At 52.0% G+C, this 15709-nt stretch overlaps 2 protein-coding genes, 1 long non-coding RNA gene and 1 other non-coding gene across 11 annotated transcripts in view; all 4 read right to left on the bottom strand.

The window, feature by feature from the left end:
* Window positions 1–1408: 1408 nt before the first annotated feature.
* RCC1 (regulator of chromosome condensation 1) lies at window positions 1409–8070 on the bottom strand. Of its 2 annotated transcripts, none has more exons than XM_036397179.1 (11): window positions 8051–8070; window positions 7390–7467; window positions 7129–7206; window positions 6839–7026; window positions 5827–6006; window positions 5647–5743; window positions 4625–4747; window positions 4276–4431; window positions 3851–3970; window positions 3286–3438; window positions 1409–2777 (listed from the first exon to the last, which is right to left on the bottom strand). In XM_036397179.1, exons 2-11 carry the CDS (start codon window positions 7460–7462, stop codon window positions 2602–2604), a joined length of 1344 nt encoding a protein of 447 aa, XP_036253072.1. In that variant the 5' UTR covers window positions 7463–7467; window positions 8051–8070; the 3' UTR covers window positions 1409–2601. The 2 variants fall into 2 exon arrangements, with proteins under 2 accessions (XP_036253072.1, XP_036253071.1); XM_036397178.1 differs by lacking the exon at window positions 8051–8070 and adding an exon at window positions 7769–7958.
* Window positions 8071–9243: 1173 nt separating this feature from the next.
* Window positions 9244–10980, bottom strand: LOC118695570 (uncharacterized). Of its 2 annotated transcripts, XR_004981547.2 has the most exons (3): window positions 10950–10980; window positions 10675–10721; window positions 9244–10262 (listed from the first exon to the last, which is right to left on the bottom strand). It is a non-coding gene; the product is annotated as an uncharacterized LOC118695570 (long non-coding RNA). The 2 variants fall into 2 exon arrangements; XR_008508786.1 differs by lacking the exon at window positions 10950–10980 and having other exon boundaries at window positions 10675–10938.
* LOC118695633 (small nucleolar RNA SNORA73 family) lies at window positions 10371–10575 on the bottom strand. The gene has a single exon (XR_004981551.1). It is a non-coding gene; the product is annotated as a small nucleolar RNA SNORA73 family (small nucleolar RNA).
* Window positions 10981–11298: 318 nt separating the features above from the next.
* Window positions 11299–15709, bottom strand: part of PHACTR4 (phosphatase and actin regulator 4) — a 31657-nt gene continuing 27246 nt past the window's right edge. For all 6 annotated transcript variants that reach the window (XM_036397116.2, XM_036397121.2, XM_036397119.2 and 3 more), the window contains 4 exons: window positions 15002–15063; window positions 14103–14240; window positions 13128–13204; window positions 11299–12561 (listed from right to left, as the gene is read on the bottom strand). In XM_036397116.2, coding sequence (XP_036253009.1) covers window positions 12546–12561; window positions 13128–13204; window positions 14103–14240; window positions 15002–15063 — 293 coding nt within the window. In that variant the 3' untranslated portion in view covers window positions 11299–12545. The remainder of the gene's footprint in view (window positions 12562–13127; window positions 13205–14102; window positions 14241–15001; window positions 15064–15709) is intronic.

Here is a 15709-nt window from a genome sequence, read left to right as displayed (position 1 = left end):
CTCAAAATGCCCCTGCTCACTCTGTGAGCAAAAAACCTTGTTAATGAGACATTTCCCTTCCCTCAATTAAGCTGTTTTCCTCCATCCACCCTCTCCCCTCTGTGTGGGGGCTCATCCTTCCCCCAGTTTCCAGCAGCTTCCCACTGAAGTGTCACTGGTTCCCAAGACAATTGCTTATTCATCAGTTCTGAATATTTTAAATCTTATTGTTCTCTCCCAGCCTTTTTCCCATGTTTCTTAAATATAACAACAAGCTTCCCATTCACAAGGACATGTTTTCCCCTTTCCAGAAACAGGAACAGCCCCTCAGGGATGGGTACAATCCCATCTTATTTGGGAATGATCTGGGTTTTCTCTGCACCCGCAGGAGCTGGAGCAGGGAATTGCATTGGCTCCTGGCAGGATCCAACCCTGTTGTGTCCACACCACTGATACTGTTCCTGCTGCCCAAATGTGGGAGATAGATGCAAAAACCTGCCAATGTAGGGGACAGGGAGGAACTGGAAGCACTGGGATGTGGGATCTCCCCAATAGCTGAGGCTGGTTTTGGATAAATATTGCTGCTGGGAATCAAGCCTAAGTGAAGAGCAGTTTCTCCATCAGGTATCTGGCAGGTCACATTGCATTGAACAGTATCAAATGGTGATGGTCCCCAGGGAGCAAAATTAGCCACAGGATTAGAGAGCACTTGCCCATGGCTCAGCCTGCAGTGATTGCAAAATACGGGCTTGATCCCTCACAATACAACATTCCCTGTGGGCCCACATCCCAACCTTTTGCTTAGACGTAAAAATAAAGTCCTTTGCAAGCCCAGGACTGCAACCACCAGAACAAACCCACCTGATGGGATGTGGGTGGCCCCAGGCCCCCAGAGCTGGACCCACTGAGGCCATCCCTGATTGTAAATCCAAGTTCATCCCACATGGGAGCAGCAGAGCTGCTCTCAGTGCCCAGGCTCACTAAGGAACCGGCTCCTGCCCAAATGAATTCAGTGTAAACAGCAACCTGGGGCTCCAGTCACACCGGGATGTGGGAATTTGCCCCGTGGCTTCCAGTCTGGCTCAGCTCCAGCTGGGAGCACCCAGCACGGACATGCTAGGACCCTTCCAGGTGTGCCACGGGCTTGGCTGCGTTCCTGGAGACCCAAAGATACCTGGGGTGACCCGTCAGACAGGCTGGGAACTGAAGAGGAGGTGACAGAGATGACAAGGACCATGCCCTGTCTCCGTCCCAGTTCTCCCAGTCCCGTGGCCCCACAGCTGCCAGCGCATCCTCCTGCTGCCACCTGGCGGCCACAGAACACTCGGAGACAGCTGGGACCAGGACAGCGCCCCAAAAAGCACCCACCTGTCCCGACTGTCCCCACGGGAGAACTGCCCAGCCCTCCAAAGCGCAGGAAAAGCCTGGGTTTATCAAAACTCAGTTTATTCCAAATGTTAAAAGATTTTTTTTTCGTCCTTTCTGCCTTGATTAATCAACCAAAATACATTTTCTTTTTTAAAAAAAATCAACCCCTTTGGAACCATTGTATAACCCCAGACACCCCTCCCCAGCCACAACCCCCCCCCTCCTATTGCTATAATTTAACTTTTTGCAGAGCCCTCCTCACTCCAGGTACCTGGAAGGTACCTCCTATAAGGAGAGGATGGAGCAGGCTGGGCACAGGAATCAAGACCAGTTGGATCAGGGAGGCAATGGGGAGGAGTCCTGTTGTTCCCAGCAACTCCATGCATAGCTGGGGTCTGGATGCCTGCTCATTAAGGCCCTAACAGCAAATGAACCTCCTTCCTCAGCAAGCGAAAGAGAGAAAAACCAGTGTTCCCACCTGTGGGATGGATTTGGTTGGGTTTCCAAAGGCAATGGCAAAAGAGGGAGTGGCCAGGACTGTGAAAAGTAGCATGAGGTGGCTGCTCCAGGCCATGGGGAGTGGGGAACCGGCTCCTGGCCTCATTGCCAGGCAGGGGCTCAGCTTGAGGGGATGGGAGGCAGGAGCCTCGAACAGTCACACTGTGCTAGGCATCATCCAGCAGCATTCTCCCTCACCAGGCAGAATTTCCCCACAGTAGTCACAAGCTCTGGATTAGAGGATGGAGTTTCCTGGGCACATTCCTGCTGGACTCAGATCCACCTGGAACAGGCTCAGAGGGGTTTGGGGGGTGGAAGCAGACAAATCCAGAGGTGGTTTAGGTGAAGGGGGTGTAAGAGCATCCAGATGTGGGGAACATGGGGACCTCAGGGAGACCATTACCCAAACCTGATTGCAGAGTGAAGAACAAAACCCTCAGCTTTGCTGGGCCAGGAAACGTTAAAAAAAAAAAAAAAACCAAACGAGAAATGGAAATCCATCCAGGCACAGAACTGCAATCAGTTTAGGACCAAGCTGACCCGGGGAGCTGACAGAGCACTGGGCACCACAGGAAAACAGACAAACGCTTGCAGAGAGAACCCACGGGCACCCTGTTCCAGCCACGCAGGCACTGCTGGGCCGAGCTCCATGAGCCTCCTGCCCTCCCCAAGTAATCGGCTCCCCAACCCAGGCAGAAGTTGTGGGGGGTCTGGGGGTGCTGTGATTCCGCTGGGTCCGGCTGCAGTGTCGCTTCATCAGCTCTGCTCCTTGTCACTGACCAGCAGCACAGTGTGCTGCCCACCGCTGGACACGGCCAGCACCCGCCGGTTCTCCAGCTGCTTCCCTGTCATCTCCACGGGGCTCCAGACATCATCCTCCTCTCCGGTGCCCAGCTGGTAGTTAGTGCCCATTCCCCACGCAAATGCTCGTCCTGCAACAGAGGTGAAGCAAGCTTTGAGCTCCCAGTTGTTGCACAATGGGAAGGCGACCTCGCACCCAGACAGTGCATTGCTATGAGTCCAAAACACAAACAGGAAGAAGAGAACGAGCACTTGCAACTCAACAGGTGTTCCGTCACAGAGCCAAGGAACTTTCATCCCTTTGAGGGAGAAAAATAAACCCACAGCCCACTCCAAACCTTCCTTCCTGCGGACACTGCACACAGGCAGATGCAGCATCAGAGCATGGAGGTCTGGCATCGGCAGAGTCAGAGGAGAGATTGTCAGGCCAACAACCACCTCCTGGTAAACACCACATGACCAACCCTGCTGCCCACAAACAGGCCCACAAACACATCTGAGCAGCCACTGCCCAGCTGCCCCCAGGAGATGGGCAGCAGGACCTGGCTCCAGTCCCAACCCAGCTGGCAGTGTGTGGTGACGGTGTGCAGGGCTGGATGGAGGAATGAAGAAGTGCAGAAGTCAAGACCTGGCACTCACCATCACTGCTGACAGCATAACCAACTGACGCTCCGCAGGCCACCGAGACGATACTGGGGAGCTCTGGGATAACGGTGGGTGTACTCTTCTCCTCTGCCCCTGTCCCAATGCCCAGCCGGCCATACTCTGCCCTGCCCAGGCTGTAGGCTTTACCTGGAGCACAGCGGACACACAAGACAGGAGACCTGAGCGGGGCAGAAGTTGCAGCAAGGCCAAAGCAGACCAGGACCTCTTCCCAGGCCTGACTCCTGAAGGAGCATCACTCCTCCACACCACACCCTGAGACCCATCCAGAAGGAGTAGGGTGGGATAGAGACCCCTTCAGCTCCTCAAAATCAGTAAGGTGGATAGGTGCAAGAGCAGAGTTCACAACTGAGTCCAGGTTTCTGTTGTCAGCTTCCCTTCGCTGCAATCTCACACCAACACTGTTTCCTTGAACACCGAGAGCTTGGAGGGCTCCAGCACATCACCCTCATCCCAACAGCTCCTTGGCCAGGTTGAGGGCCATGGGATTCCCCCCACCCTGCTGTGTGACTCCCAGCCCACCTGTCACAGAGTCACTCACCCTCAGAGTCGACGCAGACCGTGTGGTGCTGCCCGCCAGAGAACCCAACCCAAGACTTGGTGGAGTTCTTGAAGGACGTGAGGTTCTGCGGGGAGAAGCAGGGCTCGGTGTCCTGGGTCCCTGCAGGGTGGGACGCACAAACCCGGGCAGATCAGGTCCATGGGCATGGACAGCTCTGGCACTGAGCCATCCACCCTGGGACTCACCCTACCAGAGACCAATACAGCTGCCCAGCCCCAAAATCTAATTTTTGCTCAAACCCAGTGGGCACGAGGGCTGGGACCTAAACCCAGAGTGAGCCCCACCCCCATTTCCAGCTCTGGTGCATGCAGTGTTTAGATTCTGGGGCACCCAGCAGCTTCCCCCACCAGGCCAGGGCAGCAGTGGACTGGAAGGAGATCTGGAGGGACATAGGTGAAGCTCACCCAGCTGGTGGTAGTTGGAGAGGCCAAATCCATAGATGTGTCCCTCACGCGTGACGGCGAAGGTGAAATACGCCCCGCAGAAAGCGTCCTGGAAGCGCATTTTGCTTCTTCTCCCTCTGCCTCTGACAGGGACAAGCTGGGGGACCAGCATCCGTTCTGGGGTAGGAGACAAGGTGTTATGCAAGGACTAAGGATTTACACCCTCCCTGCATCTAAGGATCTGGTTCACTGCATGTACGCCACTGATTACACATAAGCCCTTGAGCATCAGGGACTGGGGCCCTTTGTTCCTCTGCAAAGGGCAGAGCCAAAGCCAAAGGATGCACCTCTGAGAACTAAATCCACTCACCCAGTCCTCGCCGTCCTCCTCGGGTGGCAAAGAGTGCTGGCACTCTGCCCAGCTGGCCCTGTTCACCACAGCCACATGTGAACAGGTCACCGTCCACTGTCAGCATCACCAAGTGGTCATTTCCTGGACAGGAAAGAAAAAGAAGTTATGGAGAAGTCTTCAACAAGTCCTCAGGACTGAGATCCCACAGGTAAACCCCAGTTGTCCCAGCTTATGGGGTTTACTGCACTTGATACCTCAACACCAATTGTGTCACCACCTTAAACTCCAGGATCTCCATCTTCCTGATCCCAGGAATTCAAAGCAGTTTTTCTGGGAAGGCGGTAAGGAGACAGAGGTGTGGCCCAATCTCCCCTGGGTCCCGGACAAGCACCCTGGCTGCTGTGCTTAGCTTCCCCAGGCCTCATTAGAGAGCAAGTGCTCTGGCCCCTGTGGGTCACAATTTAAGCCACTCTTGGAAGGCATTCTACATCAGACTGGTCAAATATTAACTCAATATGTGAATCTGTTGGCGCTAAGAGGTCTGTTCTCTGGAAGAGTCAGAGATCAGCAAGTACACCCTTGTATCAGGCTTGGAACAAGCCAAGAGGGAGGAAAAGTTCGTGGACGTTCCTCAAGGGTTGTGACAACCTGGTGTACCTGCCTGACCCTGCACACCCCGGGGCCCTGCTTGTGGAAGGGGCTCACAGCTGGTCTGTGAGTCAGAAAGAGTTAGATGAAGAAGAGAAGCTGATAAGAGTCACCTTTGCCCCTGAAAGGAGTCCTACCAAGGCTGTCAGCATGGAAACGGAGAAGAAAAGATAAACAAGGGGTCCTACAGTTAGATCTTGACAGAAAACAGTGGTGTTGACCGCCTTGCACCAATGAACATTATGTTGATTTATTGTGGCCAATGAATAAGTATAAACTTTGTGAGAGGATATAAAAAGACAGCATGCTGCTAAAATAAAAGAGAGAAGCTTTCTTAAATACAGAGTGTTCTTCTGTTTGTTAGGACCATCTCAACAACTACACCTGCTCACCTGAAACTATTTTAACAACAGGTGTATCGAGCTGGAGCAGCACAGGAACGGAGCTTGTCTTCATGGGCTCCAGCAAGCCGATCACTCCATTGTTATCCTGAGGGAAGAGAGAGACACAGGGATCAGCCACAGGAGCAGCAGCCACCAGCAAAGCTTCCAGTATCTGAGGACTCAGCGTACCCGGAAGGAGCCCCAGACAAAGACCCTGCCATCCTCAGTCAGCGCGGCCGTGTGGCTGTCCCCCGCCGACACCTGCACCACCTTCTCCTGCAGCTCCACCAGCCCTGGAGAGCTCTCAGACCCTTCAGCTGAGGTGTCGCGTCCCAGGGCACCTTCATCATTGCAGCCAAAGGTGTAGATCTGCAGATTGGGTGCAAGTGGTCAGGATGGAGCACAGAGGGGCAACAGGCTGCGTATGAAGTCAGGGGACAGAGAGTCGTGAGGCTGAATTATTACAGAATCACAGAATGGTCTGGGATGGAAGGGACTTTAAAGCTCATTTCAGTCCACCCCCTGCCATGGGCAAGAACACCTTCTACTAGATCAGCTTGCTTTAAATCCTGTCCAACCTGGCCTGGAATACTTCCAGGGATGAGGTGTTGTCATCTTATTGCGAAGCTCTCATACCTTCTCAGTGATTTGTCATGGGCGCCTCCTTGCAGCACTGACTCCTTCTTCCTCACAGCACAGCCAACAAACTCCAAGTCTCTCCTCACCCAGCTAACCCACTCTTTTATAGCGCTCATCCTTATTAGACACAGCTGTGGCCTGTTAAGGGCAGGCCTGTTCCTAATCTTTGGTAATTAGTACAGCTGCAACTCCTCAGGGGGGAGATTACCTTCTACACTATCTTTATTTTCTTACATTCTAACCCCCCACAATGAGGCAGCCACAGCTTCTCTGTACCAGAGCCTCACCACCTTCACAAGGAAGAACTTCCCAATATTGCATCTAAAATGGCAGCGTCACCCATCTACTCTCTGTCAGTGTGAAGCCATTCGCCCTTGACCTATCACTCCAGGCTCTTATCCTAAGTCCGTCTCCAAATCCTTTCAGGTCCTCCTTTTGACCCCCTAAATTTTGTGGTCCATGAGACCATGCTCACCCCTACAGCCAGAACAAGATGTGGGCAGAGCAGTGGCTGATTCCTACTCCCTGCTCCAGAACACATCCCAGAACCCACTGCACTTACCTTTCCAGTCTGGCTGAGGCACACTGTGTGCATCCCTCCAGCTTCCACCTGCACCACCATCTCTGGCAGCGTGACCAGAGCTGGCTTCTTCCTCTCCATGATGTCTTCACCCAGACCCAGCTGCCCGACATTACCCTGGCCCAGTGTCAGCACCAGCCCAGGCTGTGAGCGATGTGATGGGTGGCTGACTGCGGGGTGTAAGGGGGAGAAAGAACACGTCAGGGTACAAGTTTCTTGGTAAAAATCCCCCCTGGGAAAGTGGAAGGAAAATTCCAAGGGATTTTTCTTACCTTTAACCTTTTTTGTCTCAGTAGATTCTTCTTCTGGTACCAGGATCTTCATTCTGCGTTTTGCTGGCATCTTGGAATCTAAATGCCAAAAAGAGCCAACATTACCCTGGCCCAGTGTCAGCACCATCCCAGGCTGTGAGCGATGTGATGGGTGGCTGACTGCAGGGAGGGAAGGGGAGAAAGAATATGTAGGGGTACAAATTTCCTGGTGAAAATCACCCCTGGGAAAGTGAAAGGAAAATTCCAAGGGATTTCTCTTACCTTTAACCTTTTTCATCTCAGTAGACACTTCTTCTGGGACCAGGATCTGCACTCTGCGTTTTCCTGGCATCATGGAATCTAAATGCCAAAAAGAGCCTGTAAGGAGTCACCCACGTGGTGAACCGGGCTGTTCACTGTCTGGGGTGCCCCCTCACACCCTAAAAAACCACCTGAGGGACTGGTGACTGAGTTGGGATTTGAACACTGATCCCTTCTCCTACTCTGGGAAAACAGAAAGTTTTCCCTTGTATGTTTTATCCATACTCTCTATTTTATGTGAACGTCTCCAGATTTCAGGTCCAGGCAGGCGAGGAGAGAGGGAAGGAGAAAAGAAAGGAGAATGAGAACGGGAAAGGGAAGAATCTGAGCCAAGCCGTACCTGCGTCCTCAGCCCCTGCCCCGTTCCGCATGGCCCGAGCACGGCCCCCGCCCCTTCCCGCCGTTCGAATTCCCCGCGGCGCCGCCCCACGTGGGGCGGCGGAGGCCACGGCCCGGACCGGCGGCTCCTCCCGCCGCCTGCAGCTTCTCCCGCTGGCCAGTGGGCTGCGCCGAGGACGGCCCCGGGCCCGCCGGGAGCCCCGCGGCCGCCCCCGTGTCCCCATGCCCGCCCCGCCGCTGCCTCCCGCCGCTCTCCCGGCTCGACCCCGCCGCGCTCCCTCACCGCCCGCCGGCGCCGCCGCGCTCCGCTCTGCGCATGCGCGCGCCGGCTCCTGGCGGCGCTGCGCCCCCTGGCGGCCGGCGGCCCCGCGCGGCCACAGCACTGCCCCCGCGGGACAAGGGGACAGAAGGACAGAACGACGACAGGTGGGGCAGGACAGGGGGGCAGGACAAGGGGACAGAAAGGCACAGAAGGGCAGGCAGCACAAGGCGGCTAGCAATACGCTGCCCCACAGACAATAAATCCGAGTCACTAACTCATCCTGCTTCTAACTTGCAGGGATGCCTCCAGCCTCCTAGGCCGCAGCCAGCCGGGATGGAACAGAGCGGCTGCAAAAAATTGGCAATTAAACACGCTGAACAATGATAACGGAATATGGAAATCCAGCAAGTCTGTGACACCACCTTCTCCAGCAACCTACTGCTGCAAAGTGGAAAACACTTTTACTCTTGAAACAGGAACTAGACCTAACTCCTCCGGTTAATGGGAGGACAGCAAACTGTAGTTTCCCCTTCATCCAACGCGATTACCCTTATTCCAGTGATTAACTCTGCTGTTCCAGTCCGAAGGCCTGCATTTGGCCTTATTAGCTCTTATTTTTTAATAAAATCATGTTCCTAATTAACATCTTGGCTGGTACAGCGGCCTTTATCTGCTTATCTACAGCCCATTGCCCAGGGGTCACCCACAGCCCATGAGATCAGAAAATATTGGAGAGACATCACCATTATTTATGCCAGGCTCATGCTGGGACTCGATACACAGCCACTCCCTTGTTTCCCGGGCCACGTCATGGCCAAGAACAGGACATCTGGGAAACTGCTGATGCCCGTATCATCGAACCCACAGCAGCACCTCCCCTCAACCCTCCCTTTCACAGCCCTCCTCTTTAAAAGGGCAAGGGACAGCCGTGGGATCCCCCTCCCTGCTTCCCCCCCTCTCCCCACCGGGGTAACAGACCCCATCAATCCTTCTCGACTTCGCCCTTGATATGAAGGTATTGTGCCCAAACCTGGACTGAAAGTAGGCTCTGTTCCTAATCCAGCCCAAATAAGAGTGCCACACAGGATTTCTACACACTTTTTCAAGATGGTTCAGCAGCAAACCAGAATTATACTCCTACACAGGAGAGGCACCACCCAGGGCACAAAGTTTCCCTTAATATTCAGATCACTCACCAAAAACACACACCAAGCCATAGCCAAATTCAGTTTATTGAGCTGTCTACTGTAGATAGGTACAGACTTGGACATTAACACGAGTGAGAGCTGTATTTCAGGGCCTAAACACACAAACTGCGGCTCCCACCGCACATCCTGTAATATAATCCACCCATTTTCAGTATCACCTTCCCTGTAATATCCTGGCTCCACAAGGTCGAATCGACTGGAAGCTTCTTTAGTGTGTTTCACAGGAGAGCACACGCATTATTTACTTACCCCTTATACTTCCCTTAACCCTCCTCCCTTAGTTAGAAGCGTCCCCAAAGCAGCTCTTTGCCAGCCAGACCAACCCCTCAGCCCGTGGACTGCCTTTCTTTCCGTGCAGCTCACCCGTAACGTGTAACTCCAGGCTCTGCTCCACAAAATCCAGCAAGTGCATGTCCCATCAAGGGACCAGGGCCATCCGTTATTTTTCGTGCTCCAAGCACGTGCTTTAAAAAAACACTTAATTCACGCACCCCTGCTTCCATCGCGTTTAGATTTCTGTGGCTACATTTTTATTACACATAGTGTGCTAACAGGAACTGAGCAACCACCTAGCTTAGGCCAACTCCTAAAATACTCACCCTCTCCCACTAAAGGTGGATTTCTTGTCACTTCGCCCCAGCAGATTCTGCAATATTTTGGGAAAAAGAAATGTATTTTTTCCTGCTTTTTTCTCGTGTCCAACAATACATCAGTAGAGTTTTTAAGTTTAGCACACAAATTTATCTGCAGTGGTTTTTTCTGTCTGCTAAGACTCATGACTTTTTTTTTCCCCCTTATTACTCAGGCATTTCTTTTCCCTGTCTATCCAAAATCGAACACAATCGTCAAAGCTAGGAGCCTCCAACCTGGACTTACATTACTACCACCCATGTCACCCGGAATGAAATTTTATCACTAAACCGACGCATTATTCTAGAAACATCTTTGATATACACAGCATATTACATTTTTCAGGCAATTATCTTCAAAAATCGTGTTTCACTCCAACCTTTTCAATTTTGGTACTGGAAATGAAAAAAATAAAAAGGTACTTTAAGGATTTGCTCAGGAGGTCGTGTTTTTATCTCTCTCCCTCCCAGCTCGGCACGTGTTACCCGTCCCACCCCGCGTGTCAGTGTTTCCTGCATGGTTTGTCTCCTCTGTCACAGCCCAAGGGCTCAGAGAAGCAGTAGGAATATGCAGGCTGCAGGCTCGGGGCCCGGCTTGCTCTCCAACGTCGTGGAAAGGGACTATACGTCATGGGCCCGAGGGCCTGCGCTCCCATGCGCCACACGGACAGAGCCGAGAGAGAGCGACTTCTCCGGATATCCACGTTGGACCTTTGCTTTAAACATTTATAACCACCTTGCCCGCCCCAGGCCCCTGCGCGTCCCAGCTCTGCCAACCACGCGGCGGTGCCACGTTATAGATACTCACGCTAGAGCGAACTGGGCAAACCAGGCTTAAACAGGCTTTGGTGGAACCTGTAGGAAAAGGAAATGGCTCTGAGGGGCGGCTGAAGTGGCGCGGGCTGACTCCGCAGCACCCACAGCCACGTGCCACTTACAGCGTAGTTTAGCGGTAAAATGGGGATGGAGCGGGCATCCGCTGACACCGCAGCGCTGCGCGGCCAGCACGACCACGCGCCACAGCAAGAAAAAGGGTTGAAAGGGTAACAACGGCTAAAAGGGTAAAAGTGAAGCCAACTCTACCTGCACACCACGCCGCTCCTCACGGTGAAAGAGGCCGAGCTAAACCGCGCGGCGATTTTTATAGGGGAGGGAGGCGGGGTTGAAATGCGCGCATGCGTTCCGCGAGAGGGGCGGGGACAGACCGCATATGGGCATAGGGGCCGGGGCCAACACGCAGCGGAAAGGGCGGGGCCTGCCGCGCCTGCGCCATGGCTGGAAGGGCGGTTGGTACATGCGCAGTCGGAAGTGAGCGAAAAGCCGCGGCTTCAGGGGAGGCGCCGCCATGGCTGACTCGCGCTCCACGCGTTCAGGAGCCGCCGGTGAGGCTCCTGCTGAGAGCAGTGGAAAAGACCAGACCACACAAGCAGGGTTTAAGAAAAAAATTCTAAAATACCTTTATTTAATAGTTAAAATCTGTTGTTGCAGAGACTGATATACAATGTAATGGCGGCTGTACAGGGGATGCTGTGAGGGAAGAGACGCCAGCGGATGCTGGGCCATGTGGTCTGTGGACAAGACAAAGTTCTTCTCCCCCTCCCCACCCCAAACCCCCGCACAAGTGGCATCTCACAGATAGTTTAGTTTTGTGCATAATACAGCAGTGGCCCTACCAGATTTTTTAAACCCGCATTGAGGAAGAATTTTTCTCTCAGAAGAGAAATACCATCATTTTAAGGTCACTTTTTAAACCTATTCTTCCCCTCCTTTTGACCCACACAGTGAAACGCTCAAGTTTCCAGTAGGTTTAGCTGTAAAAATGAGAAAAAGGCAAGCTTCAACCCTGATTTGGGAGAGCAAAAAACATTTGAGAGAAAGCCACAATAAAAAGGACTGACTACTCTCACAGTTTCCCCAAATTAAAAAGTTTTAAAAAGGCAACAGTAATTTTTCCTGGTTCTGTAATTTGTTAAACAAGCCTAAATATCTCAAGATCTGTTATTAAGATCACAGCAAGTGTGAGAGAGTGCAGAGCATTTATACATATATTGGGGTGGTTTTCTTTTTTCCTTTTTTTTTTTTTTTCTTAACAAAAAGATGCAGCATATGTTAATATCTACACAATTCCCTTCCAGGACAGCAAACCGTTGGTCAGTAGTGATTCAGGGCATTAAGGACATGACAAAAAAGCAAAACTCCCAAAACATAGCGAGTGCCATGTCAGTTGTCTGCCAGGGTTCTCTGTACACAGCTAATATACACACATTTGCTTCTGAGCACATGCTCTCCTCAGCTTCCCAACATCAGAGCTGCCTTTGTTTTTAATCTCCCTTCCTGATGGAAAGGAGAAGGAAATGAGGAGTTGCACTCCCCAAGACAAGTCTGTACAGCTTGGGGAGGAAGGGGTCGTTCCCCTGGGCACGGTCTCCTGGCAGAGTCATATTGCTGAGCCACACGAGGTATAGTGTCAGTTCCAGCCTGATGGCATGAGAGATGTGTTTGTTCCAGTGAAATGCTACATTCAGACAGGATTCCCCTTCCCTGGCCGAAAGCCCTTTTCTGGATATGTTTGGAAGGCAAATCTTGGAAGAGCTGAGGTTCCACCCTCACTGTATTGCCTGGGAGAGGGATGCAGAGGACTTCCAGCCCTCATGGGTTTCTTGCTCCCTCCTTGGAATATTATGGTCGATGGTATCTGAAAGCCAAGTGAAAAATCTGAGTGTTATCCTTGGAACTCAGGTTAAATGGTTACTTGGGCACTACAAATGGCCAAAGAGAGTAAATTGAATTATTATCTCAGAACTCTCAGCCCTCAGGGAAGCTGTGAACATCAAATAATTTCACTTCCTGTGCTCTGCACTCAACTTTGCTACACAGAGCTGGAAGGAAAGGAATCACTTGGGCCACAATCCAGACCTGACTACACAGATTACATCCAAGGTAACTCATTAGCAAGTTGTTTTGTGGCTATGGCTGCACATCTCTAGCCCCAGAAAAGCTCACTCCAGCTGCAGCTTCACACTAGTTTCAGATGGTCACTGAGCCTCCAGGATGGAAGCCCCAGTTTAAGGAAAACCAAACCAATTTGTGTCTGCTGCTGCTCCAGTCACCCCCCAGGACTCAGACAGAAAGGGACATTCAATCTCCAACTGCTGCACAAATAATTCTAAGGTTTTAGTGTTTTGCCACTGAGTACTGTCCTCGCAGCACAGTTCTGACAGCTCTAAAAGGTGGAAAACTCTTATGTTAACACATTCTCACCTCGTGAACTGCTTGCTCTCCTCGTGCACTTCCATTTCACAGCTCTTAAACTCATTCAGCTCCTTCCTGATGGCTGCCTGCACAGAGAGGGAGATTTTTTTGGAAAGGGCTCAGAGAAAGATTGGAGCAGCCACCCCAGTTTTCACAGTCCATTAATGCCAAGCTGAATTTAATCTGCCTTCCCTGATGAGGGCTGGGCAGTGCCCAGAGGTGGCCTGGGAGGACAAGGACAGGTAGTTCCCTGCCAGTTTCTTGAGCCTGCAGGGAACTGCACTGCCGTGACCAATACTTGGTATCCTTCTGTGTCGAGAAAAGAGAATGGGGCTGGGGAAGGGTCTGGAGCACCAAGAGCAGCTGGGCGGGGTGGAGGGCTGAGCCTGGAGAAAAGAAGTCTCAGGGGGATCTTCTCACTCTCTACAACTCCCTGACAGGAGGGTCAAGAGAGTTGGGGGTTGGTCGCTTCTCCAGGTAACAAGTGACAGAACAAGGGGAAACTGCCTCAGGCTGAGGCAGAGGAAGTTCAGATGAGATCCAAGGAAAAATTTCTTCATAGAAAGAGCTGTAGTAGAACCACCATCCCAGGAACTGTTCAAAAATGTGCAGATGGGGCACCTGGGGACATGGTTTACTGGTGAACATGGTGGTGCTGGGTAAACAGTTGGACTCCATCATCTTCAAGGGCTCTTCCAACCTTAACGATTCCATGATTTTATGATTCTTACATCACTCAAAGTGAGGCAGAAGCCATGCAAGGCTTTCAGACTGCGCCCACCTGGGCTCCACCTTGCCATGAGGCAGCAGGAAGCAGAGCTGGGGAGCACATGCAAGTGAAGGCACACAGGTGGGGTGGCAGAGGGAACGGTGAAGAGGTGAAGGAACAGAGGAACAGAGCAAATCTCCTTGGCTCACACCCATTTGTGTGGGCCACCCTGGATGGCTCCTCTTCCCATGTGGGGACAGGAGACTCTCAGTTACCTTGTCAGCTGGAGTCAGCTTTGTCCATGGCTTATCTGCTCGCCGGTCATAGTCTTGAGCATCTGTTACTTCCACATATTCATTAAACCTCAGGATCTTCCTGGCCTGCAGCTCTGCCACTGTAGGCCTTTGGCTAAGCTGAACACCAGGAAAAACAAAGGAGGTTAGTCTGAGCCTTGTCCACAAAGCAGATCCAGGACTAAGCACCCCAAGCAAAACTAAAACTAGTTCCCTCACTGTGCCTTAAGCACAGACACTACCAGATCCTGCCTGCAAGGGAATAGGTAAACCTCTTACAGACTGGATACTCCCACTGGGATCACAAAGCCAGGCTAGGGCAGAACCTGGACCACACTGTCATGGAGGAGGACATGAGGGTTGTGGGAACAGCCGCTACAAGGGTGAGCCCTGCATGACAGCCCTAAACACAGCTTCAGCAATGGCAGCACTCACACTTCACACCCACAGGCCTTGGGGAAGCTTTTCCCAGCCATGAGCAACAATCACAGTAGCTTGGATGTAAGAGCTAAAAGCAGCTGTTACTTTAGAAATGGATTTCAGGGAGCCTGGTGTGAAGTGGTGGCTGCTGAAGCACTGTGTTAAAGCAGCCAGGCCAGCAAACCTTTAAAGTATCAGGTGCCAAATTTAGTTCTCATCTCACTTGTTACACTCACTGCCAGCTCAGATCTCAGATCTGTCACTGACAAACACACGGCCCTGGTGCCAATGGCTCACCGTGGGTGACAGTCCACGTTCCAAAGTCACTGCAGTGCGAGGGCACTGGGGACACTTACACAAGAGCCCCGCTCATGGCCCACAGCACGGCACCTGCAGCGTGCTCAGGGCCCCCGTGCCCGGCAGCCTGGCCAGGTGGCTGTCACCACAGGAGCCAGCAGTACCTTTCTGGTGAGCCGGCGCTTGATCTCCCGCTTCTCAGCTTGACGGTCAGCTTCATTTTTCGCTGCCAAGGGGGAAAAAAAACATTTTTCATGTAAGCATCAGGCTCTGAAAAGTGCTTTCTAGGCTTGAACAAAGGACAGTATTGAGCTGGATCAGATTATCTACAGATCTAAAGGCTTAGGACAGGCAGAGAGCGCAGTACAACTCAATACCCTGTGTCACCTCCTGAACTGGTGGGGCAAATATGCCCCTTACACAGCACCAGCGAGTCATTCACCTCAACGATTTAGGGCCATATCGCCAAAATACACCCAAGGCACTGTGCAGCCTGCTCCTGCACAAAGCTATTCTAGTTTAAGAGAAAATAACAGCACAGATAAATATTTTAAATGGAAACTTCCTGAACTGACATTCCCATTTCCTCAAGATGTTTATTTAAAACTTTTGCAGAACAAGATATGGCCAAGAAAAACAGTCCTGACTTTGTGATGCACTGCTGCTTTAGAGATCATGCAAGGCAATGCTGTAATGTCTGGAACACAGAAGTCCAGCCCAAACAAAAATACCTTTCACAGTCCTTGCTGTGTAACAGCAGAGTCTGAACCAACCCACACACTCTTCTCTGAGATGGCAGGCATGAGACAGCTATTCCATCCATAATCATATGATCACAGAATGGGTTTGGTTGGAAGGGACCCAGTCCCACC

Source organism: Molothrus ater, chromosome 24, assembly GCF_012460135.2.
Source record: "Molothrus ater isolate BHLD 08-10-18 breed brown headed cowbird chromosome 24, BPBGC_Mater_1.1, whole genome shotgun sequence".
Taxonomy (NCBI): Eukaryota; Metazoa; Chordata; class Aves; order Passeriformes; family Icteridae; genus Molothrus; species Molothrus ater.
The sequence above is the reverse complement of the archived record's forward strand: the minus strand, read 5'-3'. Positions and strand labels throughout refer to the sequence as shown.

Coding starts and splice junctions, on each gene's coding strand:
- RCC1 (XM_036397178.1), bottom strand. CDS start 7,799: ATGCGGAACGGGGCAGGGGCTGAGGACGCAG. Junction 3,971..4,275: donor CTCCAACTACCACCAGCTGG/GTGAGCTTCACC, acceptor CCCACCCTGCAG/GGACCCAGGACACCGAGCCC. Junction 3,439..3,850: donor GGTCTGCGTCGACTCTGAGG/GTGAGTGACTCT, acceptor GCTGTGCTCCAG/GTAAAGCCTACAGCCTGGGC.